The 20,128-nt window shown below is 44.3% G+C and overlaps 1 protein-coding gene and 1 long non-coding RNA gene across 3 annotated transcripts in view; one reads left to right on the top strand and one right to left on the bottom strand.

Annotated features, from left to right (window-relative positions):
* The window catches only part of ASAH1 (N-acylsphingosine amidohydrolase 1), a 35,697-nt gene extending 34,840 nt beyond the window's left edge, over nucleotides 1-857 (bottom strand). The window contains exon 1 of the mRNA XM_008250904.5: nucleotides 415-857. Within this exon, the coding sequence (XP_008249126.3) occupies nucleotides 415-495 (81 nt within the window). The 5' untranslated portion in view covers nucleotides 496-857. The remainder of the gene's footprint in view (nucleotides 1-414) is intronic.
* Nucleotides 858-868: 11 nt separating this feature from the next.
* On the top strand, nucleotides 869-1,519 carry LOC138848486 (uncharacterized). Of its 2 annotated transcripts, none has more exons than XR_011386319.2 (2): nucleotides 869-1,057; nucleotides 1,256-1,519. It is a non-coding gene; the product is annotated as an uncharacterized LOC138848486 (long non-coding RNA). The 2 variants fall into 2 exon arrangements; XR_016229086.1 differs by having other exon boundaries at nucleotides 900-1,057; nucleotides 1,187-1,519.
* The last annotated feature ends 18,609 nt before the right edge of the window (nucleotides 1,520-20,128 follow it).

Genomic DNA, 20,128 nt, shown 5'->3' with positions numbered 1-20,128 from the left:
TCAGGGCCGGGCCACGGCGCGGGCACGGTCCTGCAAGGAACTTATCCAGGAGAAAGCACCTGGTCAGAGGCCACATTTCACGGCGCGTGTCGCTGGAGGGACGTTCGGGAGGCGACCAGAACCTTTCCCGTTAACGGCCGTGACTGCCTAGAGCCCGGCATCATCACGCCACTCGGAGGATGTGCCAATCACACCCAGCCGTTCTGCAGAGTGGGGTCTCCCTAACAGGTGTTCCGGCTTCACCCCGGGGATGGGGCTCACCAGCCCGGCTCGCCTCCACACCCGAGCCACGCGCACGACATCACGCACTCTCGCAGGGATGTGGCCTGGGCCCGGGCGCTCCGCACCTCCGGGCCACCCCGCCCCGCCTGCACCTGGGCGCCCCCGGTCGCGCCTCTGCTCGCGCCCACTCACCGGCGGCGCGTGCTGCGCCACGGCACAGGTGGCTACCGCCACCAGGAGAATACAGGTGAGGGGACTCCGACCCAGCATCATTCCGGTCGCGGGCACCGCTCCAAAGGACGCCTGCAGACGCCGCGAAAGGTACCACCCGCGGCGGGGCGGGAGGTCGGGTGGGGTGGGGGGGATAGCAAGCCGCGCCTTCGCCGACGCGGCCGCGTAACCCACGGCCCCGGGACCACACCACAGGAGGCGAGGGGGGTAGCGGAGAAAACAGCGCGGGAAGAACTCCGCGTTTCAGGGTGGAGGAAGGGGCGGCAGGAAGAGGGAGCCTCCCAGCCGCAGCACGCGCCCGCAGGATGCGAGTGGGGGCTCGTGTTTTGAAGCGATCGTCGATCGGCGCTCCCCCCACCTTCCTCGCCGCCCCGCGGGCAGTGGTTGGGCCCTGCCGGAGCCCCGCCCCGGGGGTGGGGCCGCGGGACCTTTCCCCTGGTGCGTGCGGGGGCGGGCGAGCGCAGGAGGCGGGGGCGTGGCGAGCGGACCTGGCTGCGGTTTTCGCGTGGGTTTATTGGAGCCGGGTGGGCAGTGTGACGGCTCGTGTTTGCCTTCAGAGCGGAGGTGGCCCCGAGGGAATCTGGCCGTTGGGCCTGACTGCAAGGTCACGGGACAACGCCGGGGAGGGGGAGGGCGTCTGGTCCACTCGGCCGCTGCCGGCCGCTGTCACCCACGCGGGCTTTCACCGCGGAGCTGGCCTCTCAGAATTTCGGCTTCGGTTATTTGCCCGCAGGCTCAGGTGGAATGGCCGGGGGAGAACCCGCGGATCCTAGTTTCACGTGTGTGTCCCGCCATTCGGTAGGTGGGTGTTTTCGTCTGACTCGTGCGTGGGTGACTTTAGTTTGGTGGAACCGAGCTAATCCTGGAAAGGAGGGTCGCCCGCTCCTGGAGAACGGAGATGGACAGGAGTACAGCAGCCGCTGACCTTTCGTGCCATCCTCGGACCGATCACCCTCGTGGCCTGAGTTACGTAAAGGCCGTCAGGAAATCCTGCCCTCTGGGTTGCACTTTCTGGTTGAGCCTCTGACATCCCATGCTTCAATAAACACAAAATACTGTTCACGAACATCTTCATGTGTTTCTCCTTTCTTCTACGTATGTGTGTGAAATCGCAGTTTTGTTTGTACTACTTTAGAAAATTCAAAGCCTCTTTGTTGGACGTTGGGAAATGAGAATTTGATCCCCCCCACCATTGTTCTCTTTAAGGAGGAAGTTTGACTTTTGAAACGAATCAGATGATGAGGGCATATCTGAGTTCCTGCTTCAGCGATAAGTAGGCAGATCATAAAAATATTCACTAGTAATGTAAGAATTCACTGGGGATCTGCGGTGTACCAGGGATTTTTCTGGATGTAAAGCAATGAACAATAAACATCCTTCTATTATGAGGCTTACATTCTAGATGAGATATTGGCAGTGAGAAGATTATGCAGGATGTGGGAAGGTAATAAATGCTACAGAGAAAAAGCAAGGCACAGGGGATCAAGGATGTGCAGGCTGGGAGCAGAGAGTTACTATTTTAAGTTAGCCAGGTAGGACGGGACAGTGCTGAGAAGGAGGTGAAAGACCAGCAGACATTTGAAGGAGGTGAGGAAGTCAGCCTTGTGCGTGCCCAGGAAAGAGTATTCCAGGCAGAGGGAGCAGCAGGTGCAAAGCTTTCAAAGTGAGGATGTGCCTAGGGTGTTCTGCCTCAGCAAGGAGCCAGTGTGGCTGGAGCAGATGGAACAGGGGAAAGTAGAGGTTGGAGAGGTGAGGAGAGAATGGCAAATTTTACAAGGTAATGTTGAATATACATATTTAATGTTGAATATGTTGAATTACCTGAAGCTTAAAATAAGTCGGTCAGGATAGAGGATTCCGAGTTTTAGTAGCTATTGCTAAATCAGTTATTTGCTTTGAAGATCATTCACTGTAAACACTACTGAGAATTATTTCAATGTGTCAGTGCACATTTTCCCTATGAAAGAGTATTACTTGGTAGTCTGTCAAAATCAGATTCTTTATACAGATTTTTGTCAGTTTATACAATTTAATGTCAATATGTAATATTCTTATGGAAACTTTATATAATTCTGCATATAACTTTCAAAGGCCTACTATATACTGTTAATTTTAGTCACTTTGAGATTTAAATCTACTTACCTAAAATTATGGTATTTTGATGCATGTCTGTTTTTTTACACATATATGGCTTTGCCTACCTGGTTCTCTGGTACTAGCAGTGTACACACATAGGGTGTGTGGCCACTGGAAACTTTGCCATGGTTTTTAACACACTGACCTATTCATAGAAAAGGGTATTTAAATGTACAAATGAATGATTGTGTCTGTTTAAAGGGTGGTTCAAATACTGTACAGAAGTTTAAGACTTGGATAACCTGTTTAGTATGCAAGAGTCAGCATAAGTAATGAGATTGTTTATGTGAATAGCTAAAGTTCTTGGCAAGCAATGGACATCCTAATCTCCTACCTAACATTCCTAGGTTCTTGAGGTGGAGCCTTGATTTAAAGTCATTGCAACGTAAGCACCCCACCCTAACTGAAATATAAAACCGCATAACCCAGAACAGGTATGACTTGATTTACTCAAACTAAGTATTCAAATATTTGTACTAGAAGGTCAATAAATACGGAGATAATATTTCATTTTGAAAATAACAAATATTTACCAATTGGTTATTTAAGTTTTTTTGAAAAAAAAAAAGGCTTAGTTTATTTAAAATGTATTTCAAATGTTTTTCAAAACAGATTCCACTCTCTAGCTTAATACTGTATCTTGTGGCTTGTGTACCAACATCAGCTCCACTGTTCTGTGATGTGGCGCCCATATGATTTGGATGAGACCCTGATTGGCTAAAAACATTTGAAAGTACGATAACCCTCTTGCCGAAGTGCTTGGTGTAGACCTTAGTCACCTGGACACCAGAACCAGTGTGTGGTTTGAAGCTCAGAATTTTTGCTTTGTAATTGGGCCAACTGCCCTCTCTCTTCTAACAGAAAAGAGGAAGTTAGTTCCCAGTGTTGCGGTATTCACGCTGTAAATTGAAGGGAGCTGCCCAAGATGAAACAGATACTGTGGATAGCACAATGGAAATATAAAAAAGAAACTGGGTCATTGATGACATTGTTAACATACTAGATTAACCAACCACGGAGACTGTCCAACAACTGGACTTTTCATTTTTATGAGCCACTACTCTTCTGTGAGGTCACTTTGTTTGCAAGTTGAATTATTATATCTGAGCACATTCTAACTGGAATACACATAAGAATAGGTTTTTCTCCCTTCTCAAGAGCAGAAGAGGCTTACCATAACCCTATGAACCTGGGGCCAGCATTGTGGTACAGGAGGTAAAGCCACTGAGCTGTGACACTGGGACTAGTGAGATGGCATTGGTACATGCAACCTTGACGGGATTGTACTGGAATCCCCTGGCACATTTCTAACTCCACCATTTGGAGCAAGTCCGATTGAGCATGTCCCAAATTGTACATCTCCTCCTTCTCTTATTCCCACTCTTATATTTAACGGGGATCACTTTTCAGTTAAATTTAAACACCTAAGAATAATTGTGTGTTAATTACAGAGTTCAACCAATAGTACTAGAACAAAAAAAAATACTAAAAGGGATAAAGTATTAAATTGTACATCAACAGTCAGGACAAGGGCTGATCAAGTCACTGTTTCTCATAGTGTCCATTTTACTTCAACAGGTTTCCCCTTTGGTGCTCAGTTTACATGATAATATTCTTTTCTTTCCCTCCTCCCTCTCTCCCTCTTTTTTTTTTTAGTTTTTTTTTTTTTTTTTAATTTGGCAGGTAGAGTTATAGACAATGAGAGAGAGACAGAGAGAAAGGTCTTCCTTCTGTTGGTTCACTTCCCAAATGGCTGCTACCACCGGCGCTGCGCCAATCCGAAGCCAGTAGCCAGGTGCTTCTTCGTGCAGGTGCAGGGGCCCAAGCACTTGGGCCATCCTCCACTGCCCTCCCGGGCCACAGCAGAGAGCTGGACTGAAAAAGGAGCAACAGGGACTAGAACCCAGGGCCCATATAGGATGCTGGCACCACAGGCAGAGGATTAACCAGTGAGCCACAGCGCCAGCACCCCCCCTTTTTTTTATTTTTTATTATTATTTTTTTTTTGCTTTTTTTCCAGCCCCTTTTTTAAGTTTTTGAGTAACATGTTTCAAATTTACCTTACACTAAAAAGGGTTAATACTTCATCAAATAAGAAGTTTGTTTTTTTTCTTTTTTAATATTTATTTATTTATTTGAGATGCAGAGTTATAGTCAGAGAGGGGGAAGAGACAGAGAGAGAGCTTCCATCCACTTGTTCACTCCCCAAATGGCAGCAATGTCCGGATCTGGGCTGATTCAAAGCCAGGAGCCAGGAGCTTCTTCCAGGTCTGCCATGTGGGTGCTGGGGCCCAAGCACTTGGGCCATCTTCTACTGCTTTCCCAGGCCATTAGCAGAGATCTGGACTGGAAGAGGGGCAGCTGGGACAAGAACTGGCCCCATATGGGATTCTGGCATCGCAGGAGGAGGCTTAGCCTAGTAAGCCATAGTGCCGGCCCCTTGGTTTTTTCTTAAAGAGCACCACCCTTACTGTATATGTTTCAGGTCTCACAAAGCCAGGATCTACCATCAGAGGTTTTTGGAGAGAACTTCCTTTCTCCTATTCTTCTCCATTGATATTTCCCCAGGGGAGGAGTGACTCTAAGTAGCTGAAAGGGTTATAGAATATATGGCCCCTCTCTGACTCTCTCATTCAACTAGCCAGTCCACAGTGCTAGGCTCACTGCACCCAGCCGGCGTGATGCGAGCAGAAGGAAAGTAGTTGCTGACTTTGCCATTATCTTCCTAAGTGGACAGATCTCCAACCCACTTAAAAAATCCATGTTCACATGGTTGCTGTGAAAACTCTGAAAGGGGAGCTTTGGGAGACAAGGAGAGGAGGGATTCAAGAAATGGAGCCTTTTGGGAATACTTGCACCCCGACTGCCCATGGTACAGGTCCTGTCCTGCCCTTCCAGTCTCACCCTGCCCTTCCAGCCTCTCCCTGCTCTCAGTCCACTCCCTCTCAAGTTGGAAACTGGTAGTGTTCCTAAGAGGCAATTAGTATTTGTCAGGTGACTGAGTGCTCAGATACTTTCCAAAGGAGAAGGAGTTGGAATCTCACTTTGGCCTCAGCTCCAAGCTGTTTCTCTATTTCAGCATAATCATCAGTAAAGCTGATATTGAGCCCTCTCTAATGCCCATGTTTTAAAAAAGATGAGGAGGGTGCTGATCACTCTGAAATGACAACAGAAGCCAACAGTGGCAATTACAGGATACTTTTGTCCACCACTGCAATTCAGTTCTCTCTGTTCTTCTCCAAAATGTCCTCTCAACTACAGCCAGAATGTTCTTTGAAAAATGCAAGTCTGATCGTATGACTTCTGTACCTGCAGTGCTTTTCTGTTATCCCTGCAGCCGAGTCCAGAATTCTCAGCATGGTTCAGAAGGCTCTGCTCAGGTGCTTGGTTGCCTCTGACTTCCTCACTGGTTTGTTTCTCCTCATTCTCACTCTTTCACTACATTCTAGCCAAAAAGTAGCTCCTACAAAAAACACCCTGTTCTCTTCTCTCATTGTTGCTGCTCATGGAGTTCCAGTGCATGGAATAATTTCTCCTATGCCAGTCTTCGCATGCATAGCTCCTACTCATCCCTCAGAATTCAGCTTAATTTACATCCTTGTTAAAGAACACTTTCCTGACCTATATAAGTCCCTACCAAGTTTATTCACCCTACTTATCAGTTCTTAAATATCTTGTACTTTTCTTTGCCAATATTTTGCATACATAATTATTTGATAAATCATTTGTGAATTATTTCTTTAATGTTTGCCCTCCTTAATCTGTAAACTATAAGGCAGGGATCAGGGTCCTGTCATTTATTTATTTATTTATTTATTTATTTTCTTGACAGGCAGAGTGCACAGTGAGAGAGAGAGAGACAGAGAGAAAGGTCTTCCTTTTTGCCGTTGGTTCATCCTCCAATGGCCGCTGCGGCTGGCGCACCGCGCTGATCCAATGGCAGGAGCCAGGTACTTATCCTGGTCTCCCATGGGGTGCAGGGCCCAAGTACTTGCGCCATCCTCCACTGCACTCTGGGCCACAGCAGAGAGCTGGCCTGGAAGAGGGGCAACCGGGACAGAATCCGGTGCCCCGACCGGGACTAGAACCCGGTGTGCTGGCACCACAGGCAGAGGATTAGCCAAGTGAGCCATGGCGCCGGCCTCTGTCATTTATCACCATATCTGTAGCATCTAGCATAATGCCTTGACAGAGTGTGAATCCATAACAAATATATGATTACTTACAGAAAAGATCCTAACCTCTCTAAATTGCAGTGTTTTGTGGGAGAATGCATAGTTTCTCCTCTTTCCTTAACTATTCTTTCATTTTTTTCTATCTATTGCTATCTCCATATATGTAGAAATGATATTTACACTCTAGCTTGTGTGTGAGAAAGTCTGCATGTGATGGGTATTGGAATAAGTATGGTAAGTATGGGTTCTGGAAGAATTGGGCAAGACACCTTGGGAATCAGGTTTTAAATCTCTGAGCACATCATATATAAATTTTCTCCTTATTTCTTAAGGCTCTAAAGTTTTAGAGATTTTTGTTGTAGTGGTTCTGGTAAAGACAAGAAGTGCAACCAAATGAACCACAATCTTATACCTCCTTTCATCGTGATCATGTAGGAAAAGACAAAATCTACTCTTTTTTTCTTAGAAAAAAAAATCATTTTTTAAAAAGATTTATTTATTTGAGAGGTAGAGTTACAGACAAAGAGAGAGAAAGACACAGAGAAAGGTCTTCCATTCACTGGTTCACTCCCTTATGGCTGTAACAGCCATCTGAAGCCAGGAACCAGGAGCTTCTTCCAGGTCTCCTGTGTAGGTGCAGGGGCCCGAGCATTTGGGCCACCTGCCACTGCTTTCCCAGGCCATTATCTGAAAACTGGATGGGAAATGGAACAGTCAGGATTTGAACTGGGGCCCATATGGGATGCTGGTGCTGCAGGCAGAGGCTTAACCTACTATGCCACAGCACCCGCCCCGACAAAATCTACTCTTGCACACTACCTCTGAGTCTGTATATAAATGCAGACAGGTATTTGGCACAGCAAAGACTGCTTGTGACCCTCACTTCTCATATTGGAGTGCCTGAGTTTGAGTCCTAGCTCTGCTTCTTATTCCAGTTTCCTGATAATGCGCACCTTGGGAGGCAGTAGATCATGGCTCAAGTACTTGGATACCTGCCACCCATGTGGGATACCTGGATTGAGTTCTGGGTTCCTGGCTTCAACTTGGCCCAGCCCTGGCTGTTATGGGCATTTGAGGAGTAAACAAGTGGATGGAAGATTTCTTGCTCTCTATCTGTCTCCTTTGTCTCTCTGCCTTTCAAATAAAATGAAAATAAACAAATAAATAAATAAGGAGAATCCTTTGATTCACTCATTCTGTAAATATTGTAAGTTTCTGTTATCGTAGGATTTGACTGTATCACTGAACAAAGGAGACAAAGATCTCTGCTTCCTTGGTACCAGTGGGAGGGAACAGACGGTAAGTAACAAACACGATAAATACATACATTAGCAGAGGTAGGGGACCTTAAGGCGGAGCCTCGCAGGAAGCAGTTAGGTCATTGGGGACCTGTCCTTAGAAGAGAACCCTGGTCTCTCTGTGGCTTCCTGAGTGGCATGCCGTCACCCTCTCTCACGTCCTTCCACCCCTGTGTTGCCATCGCCATTACTGCCATCATGCCTTTGCACATCCAAAACTGTGAGCCGAATAAACCACTTTACTTTTTAAAGTACCTTGCCTCAGGCATTGCTATAACAATGGAAACCTGACTGATAGAAAGGTACTACAAATGTCTTCTCTCAGCAGGAAGCTTTTTTCTTTATTTATTTTTGGTAATAATCCTTAAGATTTTTTTCGGACATAGGAAAAGTGGTACATAATTAACATACACAACTTGATGATTTCAGAGATAAGTATAGTCCAATGACAGTCACTATAATCTATGCTAATAACCTATTAGTCACCTTCAAATGTTTCTTCCTCCCCTCGTTTTTTTTTTTTTTTTTGTGTGTGATAAGAATAATTAACATAAGATCTATCTGCTTGACAGAATTTTAAGTACACAGTACAGTATTGTTAGCTATGCTGTATCCTTGCTCTCTAGGGCCTGTTTATCTTGTATAACTAAAACCTTATACCCTTTGACTAATACCTTCCTTCCATTTCGTTTTTCCTTTTCAAAGATTCTGGCAGCCACTGTTCTACTCTGCTTCTATGGGTTTAACTGTTTCAGATAACATTTGTCCCTCTATATCTGTTTACTTCCCTAAGCATAATGTCCTCCATGTTCATTCATGCTGTAGCAAATCTGTAAGATTTCATTGTTTTTAAGGATGATATTGCATTGTGTGCATATACCACATTGTCTTTATCCCCTGGTATATCTGGACATTTGGATTATTTCTATTTCTTGGCTATTGTGAATAATGCTACAGAACCTGGGAGAGAGCTATCTCTTTGGGATCTTGATTTTAATTTGCTTACACACACATATATTCACACACAAAGATTACTGGCTCATGTGTGTTGTGTTAGTAGTTTTATGAGGCACCTCCATAATATTTTCTTTCTTTTTTTTTTTTTTTTTTTTTTTTTGACAGGCAGAGTGGACAGTGAGAGAGAGAGACAGAGAGAGAAAGGTCTTCCTTTGCCGTTGGTTCACCCTCCAATGGCCGCCGCTGCAGCCGGCGCACCGCGCTGATCCGATGGCAGGAGCCAGGAGCCAGGTGCTTTTCCTGGTCTCCCATGGGGTGCAGGGCCCAAGCACCTGGGCCATCCTCCACTGCACTCCTTGGCCATAGCAGAGAGCTGGCCTGGAAGAGGGGCAACCGGGACAGAATCTGGCGCCCCGACCGGGACTAGAACCCGGTGTGCCGGCGCCGCAAGGTGGAGGATTAGCCTATTGAGCCACGGCGCCGGCCCATAATATTTTCTATAGTGACTGCTCCACTTTATATTCTCCTCAGCAGTGTACTGGGGCTCCCACTTCTCTACAATCTTGCCAACATTTGTTACTTTTTTTTTTTTTTTGACAGGCAGAGTTAGACAGTGAGAGAGAGAGACAGAGAGAAAGGTCTTCCTTTTCTGTTGGTTCAACCCCCAAATGGCTGCTACAGCCGGCACTGCGCTGATCTGAAGCCAGGAGCCAAGTGCTTCCTCCTGGTCTCCCAGGAGGTGCAGGGCCCAGGGACCTGGGCCATCCTCCACTGCCTTCCCGGGCCACAGCAGAGAGCTGGACTGGAAGAGGAGCAACCGGGACTAGAACCCTGCGCCCCAACCGGGACTAGAACCTGGGGTTCCGGCGCCACAGGCAGAGGATTAGCCAAGTGAGCTGCAGTGCCGGCCATTTTTTATTTATTTATTTTTTAATAAAAGCCAGCCTAACAGGTGTGAGGTGATCTCAATGTGGCTTTAAAAAAACATTTCTTTGATGATTAGTGATGTTGACTACTCTTTACATATCTGTAGGTCATTTGTATGTCTTGTTTGGAGAAATGCTTATTCAATTACTTTGCAAATTTTTAATCAGAATTTCTTAAAAAATTGAACTGTAGAACTACAGTTCTTTTATATGTTTTGGATATTACCGCTTTATTAGATACACAGTTTGCAAAGATCTCCTGTTCTGTAGTGTAGGCTGTCTTTTCATTTCCTTTGCTGAGCAGAAACTTTTTAAAGTTTGATTGTGATCCTACTTGTCTATATTTTTGCTTTTATTCTCTGAACCTTTAGTGTCATATCAAAGAAATAATCAGGCAAAACAGATGTTAAAATGCTTTTGGAGTTTTATGGCTTCAGGTCTCATGCTTTGTCATTAACCTATTTTGAGTTGATTTTTGTATATGGTGAGATGAGGTCCAGTTTTGTTCTTTGAAGAGAGACTATGGTTACTGTTATCTTAGAACCCTTGTCAAACATCAGTTGACTGTACATATGTGGGCTTATATTTGGTCTATTTGTCTATTTTTTATGCCAGTATCATACTATTTTGTTTAATGTAGCTTGGTAATATATATTGAAGTCAAGGAGCATTATGCTTCTACCTATGGTTCCACTTTCTTTCAAATTTACTTTGACTATTTGTAATCCTTTGTGGTTCTATTGTGTTTTAGGATTTTTTTTATTTCTGTGAAAAATACCCTGGAATTTTTAGAGAGATTACAATAAATATGAATTCAATCTGAGTGCTATGAACATCTTAATATTAAGTTTTCCCATCTATCAACATGGAGCATCTTTCCATTTATTAGTGTTTGCCTTAATTTTTTTATTTTTATATTTTATTTTTATATACTTGAAAGGCAGAGCCTCTCACACAGACAGACATAGAGACAGAGAGAGACTTTCCATCAGCTGGTTCACTCCCTAGATGTCTGCAGGACTAGTGCTGGCCAGTCTGAAGCTGAGAGCCCAGAACTCCATCTTGGTCTCCCCTGTGGGTGGCAGAGACCTAAATACTTGAGCCATCACCTGCTGCCTCCCAGAGTTTGCATTAACAGGAAGCTGATCCAGAGCACAGTGGAAACTTGAACCTAGGCACTGTGATCTGGGATGCAGGTGTCCCAGTGCCTGCCCCATGCCTCACTTTAATTTCAATGTTTTATGGTTTTCAGGGTATAATTTTTTTTTCCTCGAGTAGACTTATTCCTAAGTAAATTTACTGTTTTTGATGTTACTGGAAATGAGATTTTCTTAATTTTCTTTTTGGTGATTTGTAGTGTATAGAAATGCCACTGATATTTTGTGTTGATTTTATATCTTACAACTTTGTTGGATTTATTAGTTCTCACACTATTTTTTTTTTTCAGGATTCTCTAGATATATGATCGTGTTATCTGGACAGATAATTTTACTTCTTCCTTTTCATGTGGCTGCATCTTATTTTGTTTCTTGTGAATTGCTCTGGCTAGGATTTTCAGAAGTGTGCTGAGCAGAAGTGGTGAGTGAACATTCTTGCCTTGCTCTTGACCTTAGAGGAAAAGCGTTCAATTTTTCACTATTGATGTGTTAACTGTGGGCTTCTTTTTATGCCTTCATTTTGTTAAGTCCTTTCTACATTTTAGTTTGTTGTTTTTATCATGAAAGGGTATTGAATTTTGTCATTTTTTTCCACTATATTTTTGGATGATAATGTGATTTTTTTATTTGGTTCTTTTAAACTGTTAATATGATAAATCAGTTAACTTCAAAATAATAACATTGCACTTGCTTTGCTGGCATAACTGATCAGTCATAGCTTTTTTTTTTAATACTTTATGGGATATTGTTTGCTATTATTTTGGTTAGGCATTTTGTATTTATGTTCATGAGTGACCCTGGTCTGTACTTTTATCTTCATAGCTTTGAATTTTTATTTTTCTCTCTGATTTTGATATCAAATATTATGCTAGCCTTGTAAAATTAATGAGGTATATTCCTTTTTTCCCCTGTATTTTTTCAAAGAGTTTGTTCAAGTCTGGAATTAACCTGTTCCTTGAGTGTTGGTAAAGTATGCCTCTCTTGGTCTAGTATTTTCTATCTGAAAATTTTTAAAACTATTAATTTTCTGGAAGTTAATAAGATTAATCAGGATTTTAGTTTCTTCTCGAATCAATTTGTCTTTTCTTTAGAAATTAGCTTCATTTAAGCTTTCAAGTTTTGGTTGATCATGAAACCCCACTATTAATCTCCACAGGAGCTGTAGTTACTCCCACTTTCTCATTTGCAAAATTGTTGATTTATGTCTACTCTTTGTTTTTTATTATAGACCACAAAAGGAGATAGCTCTATGTATATCAAAGGCATCACTTACTAAGTATCAACTTACATTTTTAAGATATTGTTATGGTTTCAAAACTAACTGCATTTTAAAGAATAGTCTATTCCTTTTTTTCATTTTTGAAGGCTAACATTATTACTAATAATTAAGTCATTTTATAGATATGCCCCTAAAAAGAATGCCAGTCCTTATTGTTTCAAAAATTTCTCTATGTATACAGATCATACTTTATGATCATGATTAATTTGCTCCCTAATCAGTCTACAGTTAATATTTTTATTATCCTTAGAACAAATTACACTTTGCAATGGTTTAATCTGAATTACTACTTCCCCATCTGAGTGAGAGCAAGAGAAATCTTCCATCTGCTGGCTCACTCCCCAAATGCCCACAACAGCCACAGCTGAACTGATCTGAAGCCAGGAGCTTCTGCTGGGTCTCCCACACAGGTGCAGGGGCCCAAGGGCCATCTTCTGCTCTTCCAAGCCACAGCAGAGTTGAATTGGAAGTGGAGCAGCTAGGACTCAAACTGGCACACATGCAGGCAGCTTTACCATTATGCCACAGCACCAGCCTACTGGGAATTTGTGATAACCTTTCTGTCATATGCTTAAATCTTTAACCATTTTCCCTTGGTTATGCAGGGAGAGAACACTGGTGTGGAATGAGGATTTGACAGGAAAAGGAACATGGTTAAAGAAAAATGGTAGGGGCTGGCATAGTGGGTAAAGTTGTCATCTGCAATGCAGGCATCCCACATGGGCACCAGTTTTTAGTCCTGGCTGTTTCACTTCTGATCCATCTCCCTGATAATGCACCTGGGAAAGCAGTGCAAGATGGCCCAACTGCTCCGGCCCCTGCATCCACGTGGGAGACCCAAAGGAAAAAAAGAAAGGGCAGTGACAACAGATGCAGAGGTAAAGAGGTTGAAGGTGTAGTAGGGGATATAGGTCTTCCAGAGAGGATTTGGGGACTAACAATTAAAAGCAAAGAAACATTCCAGAAGGTTAATATATGCAGTTGAGGAAATGTTTTTCCTACAGAATAATAGGGAGGGAGACACATTCAAAGAATTCCTGCTGCTCTGCTTTAAAGGTGATCTAAGGGGCCGGCATTTGGTGCAGTGGATTAAGCCACTGCTTTTGAAGCTGGCTTCCCATGTGGGCTGCTCTGCTTCTGATCCAGCTCCCTGCTAATGAGCCTGGGGAAGCAGCACAAGATGGCTCAACTGCTTGGGTCCCTGCCCCCATGTGGGTGACCTGGATGGAGCTCCTGGCTTCTGCCTGGTGAACCAGCTGATGGATTCCTTTCTCTTCCTCTAACTCTGCCAAATCAATAAATAAATCTAAAAAAAATTAAAGCTAATTTATTTATTTATTTGGAAGTCACAGAGAGAGGAGAGGGGGAGAGAGAAAGAGAGGGAGAGAGTCTTCCATCCGATGGTTCACTCCCCAACTGGCCGCAACGGACAGAACTGCGCCGATCCGAGGCCAGGATCAGGAGCTTCTTTCGTGTGTCCGAGTTGGGTGCAGGGGCCCAAGCACTTGGGACATCTTCCACTGCTTTCCCAGGCCATAGCAGAGAGCTGGATCAGAAGAGGAGCAGCCAGGACTAGAACCGGTGCCCATATGGGATGCTGGCGCTTCAGGCCAGGGCATTAACCCGCTGAGCCATAGCGCCGGCCTCTGAAGCTAATTTAGAGTTTGTGACTGAGGAGTTACAGAGCAGCCTAGGTTGGTATGAACAAGTCACCAGTCAGTAGGTGGCCAACTCAAACACACAGGCAGCATCAGATTGAATGGGTGTAGGTGACCAGCTAAACTGTTAACTTTAGGCTTTCCTGAATCTCAGTACATACTTGCGTTTTTCTAGTATTAGTTTAAAACAAACAAACAAACAAAAAAATCTTGGGGTATATACTTAACAGCAGGGTAACAAAACAGGTAATAGTAACAGGTGTTTAGCATGGTGTTTAAGATGCCCCTTGGGACACCTGCATCCCATAATGGAATACCTGTGTTCAAGTCCTGGCTCTGACTGCTATTCCAACTTCCTGCTAATGTAGACCCTGGGAGGCAGCAAGTGGAGGCTCAAGTAGTAGGGTCCCTGCCACCCATGTGGTTGATCTGGATTGAGTTCTGGGCTTGTAACTTTGGCCTGACTCAGCCACAGCTGTTGAGGGAATTTGGAAATAAAACAGTTTATAGAAGATCTCTCTCCCTCTGCCTTTCAAATAAACAAAAATCAATAAACAAAAAAACCCAGTGAATAATAATTAGCAACACAGGCATAATGAATAATAAAAATAAAAATAAAGAGAGTTTAAATCCCGCACTCCCCATGTGACTGAAATTATGCCACTTAGTCATGTGGCAGTTAAGGAAACTAAGGATGGAAGTTGACTTGCTTGTTTACCTTGGAATCTACATATACTTAAGTTTCTACTGCTGAGAGGAATAAGGAGATGTACTCTGTATTCCTTGTTCCATTTCTTACCATTCCACTTGGGTTCCAAGGGCCAGAATTAGGAAATCGCATGATGGGAAGACAAACACTAACAAGCAGCGCTACACCCTTCAGCTCTAGCAGCAGCACTGGGAACAGCATTGCAACACTTCATTAGATTTGCAAAACACTCTAAGAACCACCTGCAGATCTGAATTTATAAGTCCTGGCTATGACTGTGAACAAAATTTTTTAAAAAACTGAAATACAAAGGCAGTGTTGAAACACAAGGTTAAATAGAAAGAACCCAAATTTTCTCTATCCAAGCCTCAGTAAAACTTAAGCCTAACATCCCTTTGAAATAAATACACCCAAGACTGCTAGAGATTTCCCTAGAATATAGTTTTCAAGAAATGTCAAAAATAAAAAAAATTTTTCACACCATCAAATTCCCTTAACAAAATATGTACTATTAAAGAAACTAAAATGGCAGGTGAGGAAAGGAACACAAAAGATATGGAATCATCTATATCTCATATTTTGTTTTACATATTTTCATGAAATGGATTTCCACATTTGCAAGCCTAAAATGGTACAATTAAGCTTGCCTACATTATGCTTTTCAGAACTGTACTGTGACAATACCATAAAAGAACAATATTATGAAAACAATTTTTGGGCTGGCGCCGCGGCTCACTTGGCTAATCCTCTGCCTGCGGCACCGGCACCCCAGGTTCTAGTTCCGGTTGGGGCGCCGGATTCTGTCCCGGTTGCTCCTCTTCCAGTCCAGCTCTCTGCTGTGGCCCGGGAAGGCCGTGGAGGATGGCCCAAGTGCTTAGGCCCTGCATCTGCATGGGAGACCAGGAGAAGAACCTGGCTCCTGGCTTCGGATCGGCACAGCGCGCCGGCCGTAGCGGCCATTTGGGGGGTGAACCAACGGAAAAGGAAGTCCTTTTTCTTTCTCTCTCTCTAACTCTGCCTGTCAAAAAAACAAAACAAAACAAAAAAACAATTTTTGATGTTTTTCTACCAGTTTGAAAGTAATTTCATAATTTGCTTAATAATTAAGCTAGCATATTTTAACATGGTCTTGTGTCTCAAGGGTTAGAATAACCTTATAAACAGAATCCTGCATAGTGAGTTGAATCCATGTAACGATTGAAATCTACACCAGTGCTGACTCAGGAACTCCACATTGTTGTGGGGCAGGTATAGTCATCAAGTTGATGAGCCGACTTTTAAATTAGGCCTATTTTAAGATGTATGGATGCATCATTTAGACAATTTCTTTACTTCCTTATTCATGTCAGAGTCCTTTGTCTATAAAGGAAAGTCCAGGTCCTCATATGGGGAGGAGAGGGCAATGAACCACTTCGTTCTCCCTAGCTGAGCAATTACAGGACAAAATTCAGAATAAATAATCTGGAAAGTGAGGGAGACATCCTGAACTGACAACAGCCACAAGAGGGAAGCCGCACTCCCAGTTCTGTGATCCCTGAACCTCACACACTTGGGGCTGACTTCAAGCAGCCCAACCGACACGACTGAAGAGATTCTACCTGTGACCCACTGCAAGGAGACTGAATTTAGGGCTTGAGTTACTTGAAGTTTTTGTGCCTACTATACAAAAACATCAACACTCTTCTGAGGAATAAAATGAAACAGTTTCTACTGTGATTAGGCTATCAACTAATTTTCACACATGGACAAACATTAAAAGAAAAAGCAGTTAATGGAGCCAAGTCCCAAGAAGACCCAGATTTTGGAAGCAGTAGACATAAATTTAAAAAGTATGTTTGTTTTCATCTTATTTGAAGGGTAGAGAGAAAGATAAAGCTCTTCATCTATTGGTTAACTACCCAAATGCCTGCAACAGCCTGGGCTGGGAACTCAATCTGGTCTTCCGTGTTGGTGGCAGGGACCTACGTACTTGGGTCATCATTTGCTATTTCCCAGGGTGCACATTAGCAGGAAGCTGGTACTGCAACCAGAACTGGGACTTGAACCCAGGTAGTTTGATGTGATTTGGGTGTCCCAGGCAGCCATCTTCACCTCTGCACCAAGTGTACCACTCAAACAGATTTTTGAAGTAACTGTTACATCTCTGCTCAAAACCAGAAAGGAAAAGAACCCTCATAACATATAAGCAACTGCAGTAAAGAAAAAGAATTATAATAGAAATAAAATAATACAAACAGGAATTACTATATATATATATATTTTTTATTTTTGACAGGCAGAGTGGACAGTGAGAGAAAGAGACAGAGAGAAAGGTCTTCCTTTGCCGTTGGTTCACCCTCCAATGGCCGCCACAGCTGGTGCGCTGCGGCAGGTGCACCGTGCTGATCCGAAGGCAGGAGCCAGGTACTTATGCTGGTTTCCCATGGGGTGCAGGGCCCAAGCACTTGGGCCATCCTCCACTGCACTCCCTGGCCACAGCAGAGAGCTGGACTGGAAGAGGGGCAACTGGGACAGAATCCGGCGCACCGACCCCGACTAGAACCTGGTGTGCCGGTGCTGCAGGCAAAGGATTAGCCTAGTGAGCTGCGGCACCGGCCCACTACTATAAATTCTAAAAGTGAAAAATACAGTTTGAAAAGTAAAAAAAAATTATCAGATGTGCTCAATAGCATTTTGACAATGCTAAGTTAGGGAAACTGACAACAAAAGAATTGAAATTAATATGAAAAATATTAAAAAAATAGGTTGGGGCCAATGCTGTGGCGTAGTGGGAAAGCCACTGCCTGCAGTGCCAGCACCCCGTATGGGCCTCAGATCAAGTCCTGGCTACTCCACTTCCGATCCAGCTCTCTGCTATGACCTTGGGAACACAGTGGAAGATGGATCAAGTCTTTGGGCCCCTGCACCCACGTGGGAGACCCAGAAGCTCCTGGCTCTTGATTGGCCCAGCTTTAACCATTGTAGTCATCTGGGGAGTGAATCAGTGGATGGAAGACCCCCTTTCTCTCTGCCTCTTCGTCTGTAACTCTTTCAAATAAATAAAGAAAATAGGTTGGGTGCAGGGAGATTTTTCTGTGTTAGCCATTTAGTTTTATGTAATCCTATTCTTGGTAAGGGTTCTAGAGTGGTAAATCAGGGGGATGTTTTGCAATTTGATTTTTTTTTTTTAAATTTACTTGAAAGGCAGTTACAGAGAGGGAAAGGCAGAGAGATCAATCATTCATCCACTGGTTCACTCCCCAAATGGCCATAATGGCCTGGGCTGGGCCAGGCCAAAGCCAGGAGCTTTATCCAGGTCTCCCACCTGGGTGTTGGGGCCCAAGTACTGAGGCCCTCCTCAACTGCTTTCCAAAGCACATCAGCAGGGAGCCGAATTGGAAGTGGCACAGCTGGGACTTGAACCAGCACCCATAACGAGATGCCAGGTTGCAGCCGGCAGCTTTACCCTGTATGCCACAGCGCCAGTTCTACAATAGTGATTCTTGACTTCAGTGGTATTTTAAATACCTCATGATGTCCTCATGTTCAGGCTGGAAAAATGTGGACTACATGACAACATTTAGATCTCTTTGCCTCTGCCAATCTCCTATACTGAAATCACTTTTTAATTTTTTTTTAAAGATTTTATTTATTTTACTTGAGAGTTACAGACTGAGAGAGGGAGAGCCAGAGAGTCTCCCCAAGTGGCAGCAATGGCCAGAGATATGCCAATCCGAAGCCAGGAGCTTCTTCCGGGTCTCCCACGTGGGTGCAGGGGCCCAAGGACTTGGGCTATCTTCTACTGCTTTCCCAGGCCATAGCAGAGAGCTGGACTGGAAGAGGAGCAGCTGGGACTAGAACCAGCGCCCACATGGGATGCTGGCGTTGCAGGCAGAGGATTAACCTATTGCGCCATGGTGCCGGCCCCTGAAATCACTGTTAGAGCAGGGTTTGTATATCTCTTCCACTGAAATCAGTGTTATAGCAGGATTTGTATAAAGTACACTAGGATAATCAGGGGAGGAGCACTCATCTGTTAACAGCACTGGTTGTTGTTTCCCTAGCATATAAACCCTGTAACAGGCAATGCATTAAAAAAACTCTTATCTTCTTTTTGTTGGCATCTGTAGTTCTGCTCAATGGAATGGGGCAGGAACTAGGGGAAACATGGGAGTGAGTGATGCGACAGGAATCCAGGAACACTCTATGTTCAGAAATGCAGGCCACCACAGTGTTCCAGGGGAATCAGTCAGCAGGCAGAAGGTCTCTGGTATCATACTCATCTCGTGTTTGAAGGCTGGATACCATCTCTTTAGGACTATGTTGGTCAAACTGTGGTTCATATTACTCGCTTTAGAATTTTCTAGAGTACTCATTGAAATGAGCTCTAGGGCTCAATCCTAGACCTGCTAAGCCTGCATCTCCTGAATGAGTCTTGAAAATCTACACTGGAAAACTAGAGACCCTAGGTCCCTGTTCTAATTATTTTTAGGGGCTGGGAGCTGGCAAAAGTGAGGACTAGGTCGAGTACAGGGCAGGTTTCTTTTCCTCGGCATTGTCCATTTTGGGCCAAACAACGCATCGTTGTGCAGGGCTGTGCTGTGCACAGCAGGATGTTTAGCAGCATTCCTGGCCTCCACCCACTAGATGCCAGCAGTACTGTTTTCCAGCTGCGACAACCAAGGATGTCTCCAGTCGCTGTGAAATGTCCCTTGAGATTTAAAAGTGATCCCAGCTGGAAGCCAGAACCAATGCTTCTGAGATCACAGTAATCACATTTCCAATCTAAGCATCTGAAGGAGAACCTCAAGATGAAGAATGTCCAGCTTCGGAAAAAGTGTCAAGTTGGGGCTACACCTACCTACAGAAACAGCTCTTTTGTAAGGCTGTGATGGGCAGCTTAGGCACCTTGCGTGTTGAGAAGCCATGCAACTCTAGATTTGGTGACGGTCTGGCAGGTTAGCCCAGGTCTGAATCCTAGTTATGCAATGGATTCAATGTGGACTTCCAAAAATGTACGGATGCTTGAGCCAACCTCAGTCCTGAATCAGAATTTCCTGTGGTGAAATCCAGGATCTGATCCCCAACCTAGATTCTGAACACTCACTGGAATTGAAGGACACTCAGAATATTGTGTGCAGGAACTGGGTAAGAGCCAGGTCTCAGCAAAGCAGACCTCAGCAGTACTTAGATCTGAGCCTCTATAAAGCTCCCCTCCCGCCCCACAAGTAAGGATGAACGCATCACATCCATTTCCGTTGTGGATAAATGCCCTAGTTAAGGCTTCTCCCCAGTGTGTCCCTACCCTCTGTTCTGAGTCTGCCTGCTCTTTTGTAATGTGTCCACTTTCCCATCCCAATGCCTTACTAGGTAATGTCATTCTGCCCAGTCCCCTGTTCTG

Source organism: Oryctolagus cuniculus, chromosome 2 (assembly GCF_051225735.1).
Source record: "Oryctolagus cuniculus isolate XC-2025 breed Fujian yellow rabbit chromosome 2, ASM5122573v1, whole genome shotgun sequence".
In the NCBI taxonomy this organism is placed as follows: Eukaryota; Metazoa; Chordata; class Mammalia; order Lagomorpha; family Leporidae; genus Oryctolagus; species Oryctolagus cuniculus.
Note: the sequence above shows the minus strand (reverse complement) of the source record. Positions and strands in the feature narration are given on the sequence as shown.